This window comes from Hippopotamus amphibius, chromosome X, assembly GCF_030028045.1.
Source record: "Hippopotamus amphibius kiboko isolate mHipAmp2 chromosome X, mHipAmp2.hap2, whole genome shotgun sequence".
NCBI classification, from domain to species: domain Eukaryota; kingdom Metazoa; phylum Chordata; class Mammalia; order Artiodactyla; family Hippopotamidae; genus Hippopotamus; species Hippopotamus amphibius.
Window position 1 is genome coordinate 105,684,791 of NC_080203.1, and position 5,640 is coordinate 105,690,430.

At 47.3% G+C, this 5,640-nt stretch overlaps 1 protein-coding gene across 1 annotated transcript; it reads right to left on the reverse strand.

The window, feature by feature from the left end:
- Positions 1 to 3,065: 3,065 nt before the first annotated feature.
- LOC130841557 (melanoma-associated antigen B16-like) lies at positions 3,066 to 4,109 on the reverse strand. Its single transcript, XM_057717676.1, has one exon. It carries the CDS (start codon positions 4,107 to 4,109, stop codon positions 3,066 to 3,068), a length of 1,044 nt encoding a protein of 347 aa, XP_057573659.1.
- Positions 4,110 to 5,640: the final 1,531 nt, after the last annotated feature.

Genomic DNA, 5,640 nt, shown 5'->3' on the forward strand with positions numbered 1-5,640 from the left:
TTGTAGGTCCTTCTCTTCTCGTTTCCTGCTTAGAGAAGTTCCTATAGCATTTGTTGTAGGGCTGGTTTGGTGGTGCTGAATTCTCTTAGCTGTTGCTTGTCTGTAAAGCTTTTGATTTCTCCCTTGAATCTGAATGAGATCCTTGCTGGGTAGAGTATTCTTGGTTGTAGGTTCTTCCCTTTCATCACTTGAAATATATCATGCCACTCCCTTCTGGCTTGCAGAGTTTCTGCTGAGAAATCAGCTATTAACCTGATGGGAGTTCCCTTGTATGTTATTTGTTGTTTTTCCCTTGTTGCTTTTAATAACATTTCTCTGTCTTTAATTTTTGTCAGCTTGACTACTATATGTCTTGGCGTGTTTCTCCGTGGGTTTATCCTGCCTGGGACTCTCTGCACTTCCTGGACTTGGGTAGCTATTTCCTTTCCCATGTTAGGGAAGTTTTCAACTATAATCTCTTCCAATATTTTCTCAGGTCCTTTCTCTCTCTTTTCTCCTTCTGGGACCCCTATAATGCGAATGTTGGCGCATTTAACATTGTCCCAGAGGTCTCTTAGGCTGTCTTCAGTTCTTTTCATTCTTTTTTCTTTATTCTTTTCTGCATCACTGATTATCACCATTCTGTCTTCCAGGTCACTTATTCGCCCTTCTGCCTCCGTTAATCTGCTTTGGTTCCTTCTAGTGTATTTTTCATTTCAGTTATTGTGTTGCATATCTCTGTTTGTTTGCTCTTTAATTCTGCTAGGTCTTTGGTAAACTTTTCTATCTTTGCATCCAGTCTTTTTTTCAAAGTCCTGGATCATCTTCACTATCATTATTCTGAATTCTTTTTCTGTAAGAGTACCTAGCTCCTCTTCATTTAGTTGTTTTTCTGGGGCTTTATCCTGTCCCTTCATCTGGTACAAAGTCCTCTGCTTTTTGATTTTCTCTCTCTTTCTGTGGCTGTGGTTTTCAGTTTCACAAGACGAAATACTGCTGATACTGCTTGATACTGCTGTCTGCCCTCTTGTGGAGGAAGCTATCTAGGAGCCTCCTGTGTGCTTCCTAATGGGAGGGACTGATGGTGGGTAGGGCTGGGTGGGCAGAGCTCAGTAAAACTTTAATCTGCTTGTCTGCTAATGGGTAGGGCTGTGTTCACATCTTGTTGGTTGTTTGGCCTGAGGCCACCTAGCAGTGGAGCCCACAGGCTCTTTGGTAGGGCTAATGGCAGACTCTGGGAGGGCTCACACCAATAAGCACTTCCCCAAATCCCTGCTGCCAGTGCCCCTGTCTCCTTGGTGAGCCACAGCTGCCCCCCACCTCGGCAGGCAACCCTCCAGCACCAGCAGGTAGGTCTGGTTCAGTCTCCTTATCAGGTCACTGCTCCTTCCCCCTGGGTCCTGGTGAGCACATTTTTTTGTGTGCCCTCCAAGAGTGGAGTCTCTGTTTCCCCCAGTCCTGTGGAGGTCCTGCAATCAAATCTCACTGGCTTTCAGGGTCTGATTCTCTGGGGATTCCTCCTCCCATTGCTGGACTCCCGGGTTGGGAAGCCTGATGTGGGGCTCAGAACCCTCACTTTAGTGGGTGGACTTCTGCAGTATAACTGTTCTCCAGTTTGTGAGTCACCCACCCAGCATTTATGGGATTTGATTGTAACGTGATTGCACCCCTCCTACCATCTCATTGCGGCTTCTCCTTTGTCTCTGGATGTGGGGTGTCTTTTTTGGTGAGTTCCAGTGTCTTCCTGTCGATGACTGTTCAGCAGTTAGTAGTGTAACTCCAGTGCTCTTGCAAGAGGGAGTGAGCGCAAGTCCTCCTACTCCACCATCTTAATCCTATCTCCTGGATTGTTTTTTAAGACATTTCCATACCTAGCCCCTTACTTGCAGTCACTGAGATAACTAACCACTAAGGTATCCCCCTCCAATTTCCTCCTCCTGGAAATTGCATATTCCTTTCCACTACTCATGATACTCATGGCCTGTATCAACTGACTGCCTGCCATCATTCTCCACTTCCCCAGCCTCATCTAGTGTACCACAGAGCTTAATTAACATACACACACTACTATGTATAAAATAGACAGCTAACAAGGACTTACTGTATAGCACAGGGAATTCTACTCAATACTCTGTAATGACCTCTATGGGAAAAAAAATCTGAGAAAGAATGAAGATTATCTGATTCACTTTGCTGTACACCTGAAACTAACAGAACACTGCAAATCAACTGCACTCCAATCAAAATAAAACATTAAATTAAATTAACTCCCAGTGGAGGACTTGCAGTTTCCCAAGGCCTCAGCCTGCCTTGTCTAAGGACATTTATATTTGGCAGCCCTCATATAGACTCCCCAACTCCTGATTCCTTTTTAATTTTCCTTTTGGTATTAAAGGATACCCACCACTGTCTTTACATGATTCCTGCTCCTAGACTCTAAAACTCCATGGGTGTGTAGAAAGTCTTATTTATCTGGGCATGCCCAGTGCTAATACAGTGCACTTTCCAAACAGCACATGCTGATTTAAAGTTTGGGGAATAAATGAGCCATTGTCCATGGGGTCTGATTTATTAAGATTTATTTCTCTTACATTCTTAAACAAGAACAGCAAATGCAATATATGTCATCTAATTTTACAGAACAGCAGATTAAACAGGATATGCGAAGCCAAGAACTGACCATCTTTTAGTTTTTTTTCTTTCTTGATCCCAACTATTTTACTGCTGAGTTCTTTGACAGTGTCAAGGAAATGCCTATTCTAATGTCATGTTATTTTTTCCAGATCACAAAAGAAGATGGTCAGTTTTACAATTTGTTTTACAAACAAAATTTGTATTCTTAACTTCCATAAACAGCAATAAATGTATGACCAATGTCATTCAGAAACTTAGATTCTGAAGCAAAAGAAATGTTATATTAAAGGGAACATTTGAAAACTAACCCCAAAAAGAAGATAAACCTCCATGTTAACGATATAGAAGAGGGACACAAAGTAGAGTTTCTCAACAGCCACACTCCAGCTCTCCACTACTTAGGAATGACTGCTCTCTTCAATGACAAAGTGAAGAGTCAGCTTCAGCCCTCACTAGGGGTGGGAGGAGCTACTGGATCTAGCACTGGAAAGGGCCCTGGCCATGGCAGCAGTGCCAGTCCTGATTACAACTCTAGCTCGGCATCTCTCTGCTTCATCTCTCAAAGCCTCCTCATACTGGACTGGGAAGGAAGCGGGGTCAGACTGATGGATCCTGGTGAAAAACCGCAGCAGTTTCATTTTGCTGGCTTCAGCATGGGCTCTGGGACCCCAGAGGAACTCATAGCGTGGAGGATTGCTATTGGGCACTTGGCGGTACACCAAGTACTTTTCCCTCACTAAATCTCTGGTAATGAACTTCCTGGGCTCCCCAAAGATAAAATGCTTCCTCCCTGAATATAAGTCCATCATATTCAGCATTTTCCAAACCTCCTCCTCAGTGGCGCGATTGCCCTTCATAAAAATAATACCCAGGATAATTATCAGGAGGCTGGTCCTGGGCACGCCCTCGTCACCACCGAGCCTTCCATCATAGGTGAGGCCTAATTTGTTGACGAGGGCATAGCTGTGGCTGGTGGGATCCACTTCCTTCACATCAACACCAAAGACCAGCTCCATGCGCTCAGAGGCTCTCCTGAGGATCTCAAGGAAATCACCCTCGTGCTCTTTGATAACATCACCAATCATGTCTGCCTTTGTGATCAGCTCTCTCATTCGATACTTTCGCAGCAGAAAACGCACCAACAAAGTCACCTTATCTCCTAGAGGGTCTACGGGCAATTTCTTAGTTTCTGACAGGGACTTTGAAGAAGCTGAACCAGCGCCCTTTTTCTGGCTGCTGGAGCACTCTTCTGATTTGCTAGAGGAGGTGGCTGTGGTGACAGCATAAGATAAGTAGGCACTCTGAGGACTTTGGGGAGTACTGGGTACCCCAGCAGCCAGAGGCTCCCTAAGGTTGCCAGGCACTAGAGGATGAGAGGAGGAGGGAGCGGTCTCCTCTAGCGCCTTGGAGACCAGGGCAACCACCAGGCCCTGGGGTTCACTGTGGGCATGGTGTCGTTCCTGCGTGTAATGTGGAATTTCTTGACCCTGAGACATGTTCACTCGGGTCAGTGGTAGCAGGCAGGAATGTGGACAGAAGAGCGGGTAACAGAGGACCACAACCTAGGGAGAAAGGGAGGATGTGAGTGGCCTCATCTGTTAACTCAACTGTAGCAGCTCCGACAAAGAGTGCCTTCCACCTGAGGGCAGTACCCGAGCCTCACACGTCTCCTGTCCTGAACTGTAGGAAGCAAATGAAGGAGTGAGAAGGCTCTTCAGGGTGCAGCCAGCCAACCTAGCCCAAGGCTTCCTAAAGCTGATAACAGGGCAGGTGGGGTCAAGCTCTGTAGGATCCCTTCTGTTTTGGGGTGGGTGGTCCCCTCCGTCTTTGTTCAGAGTCCTCACTGTGATCCCAGGGAGTATCTGGGACTCCTTCCTCTACTGACCCAAGGATTGTCACCTCAGAAAGAAGCTTAAATCTTCTTGAGACACTGAACTTGCAAAGAAGAAAGGAGGTGGCTCAGATTGACAGCTTTTTTCAGAGCCTCTCAGCCAGGAAGTCCCAGAACAGACACACACTGAGGGGAGGGAAGTGAGGGGCCCCTCAATGGGCCATACCTGCCTGGGCCTCGCAGAAGTGACTAAGGAGCACAGCTGTCTGTTGGGGCTCTGTTGTTCTGATGTGTGTGGTCCCCTCAATCCTCACTAAAGGTCATGACTTTGACCTTGACAGAGACTGAGACACCTCTCTCTGTTAACTTGAGACAACAGCCCTCAGAGTCCCAAAACCAAAATCGGAAAGCACCGAAGTCTGACAACTATTCCAGGGCCTACCCAGTCTGACAACAGGGACAGGGTTCTGTGGGGCCCCCACTATTCCCCAGTGTGTGATTCCCCCAGTCCCTGCTCAGCATCTTAATTTGATTCCTGGCAGGGCCTGCGATTCTTCTCTCTGATTACTTGAGGCCACACCTCTCAGAATAATAACATCATCATCCTCATATCCCCTATGCAAAAGTCAGAGGAAGTCACTCTAGCCAGCCCCTCCTCCTGGGACTGACAACAGAGTTCTGAGGAGGCTTCTCCATTCTGCGGAAGAAATCTCCTCAGTTCCACTCAGCATCTTGCCTTGACTCCTGGCAGGTCTGGGACTCCTCCCTCTGCTCACCCAAGGCAGCAGTCCACAGAGCAGGCCTCACCTCCCTGCAAATCCAGGGTAGAAGTCAGGGAGTCACTCAGTGTGACAGCTATTCTGGGGCCTCCCAGAGCTGAGAGCAGACACTGCACCCTTATCTGGGACCCTCTGTTGTGAGGTGGGTGTAGCCACCAGTCCCCACTCAGAGTGTTATTATGTTGAGAGTTGGCAGGGCCTGTCATTCTTCCCTCTGCTGAACTGAGGCCTGCTCCCTCAGAACAAGATACTCACCACCCTCAGATACTCCTGGCAGAGTCAGTGGGTACCAATTCCAGCTAGCCCTGTCTAGCACTTCCCAGGGATAACAAGGATGGCGGTCTGTAAGAACCCCTTTCAGTGTGGAGTGCAAGTTCCCTCAATCTTTGCACAGCATCTTACCTCGACTCTGGTAGA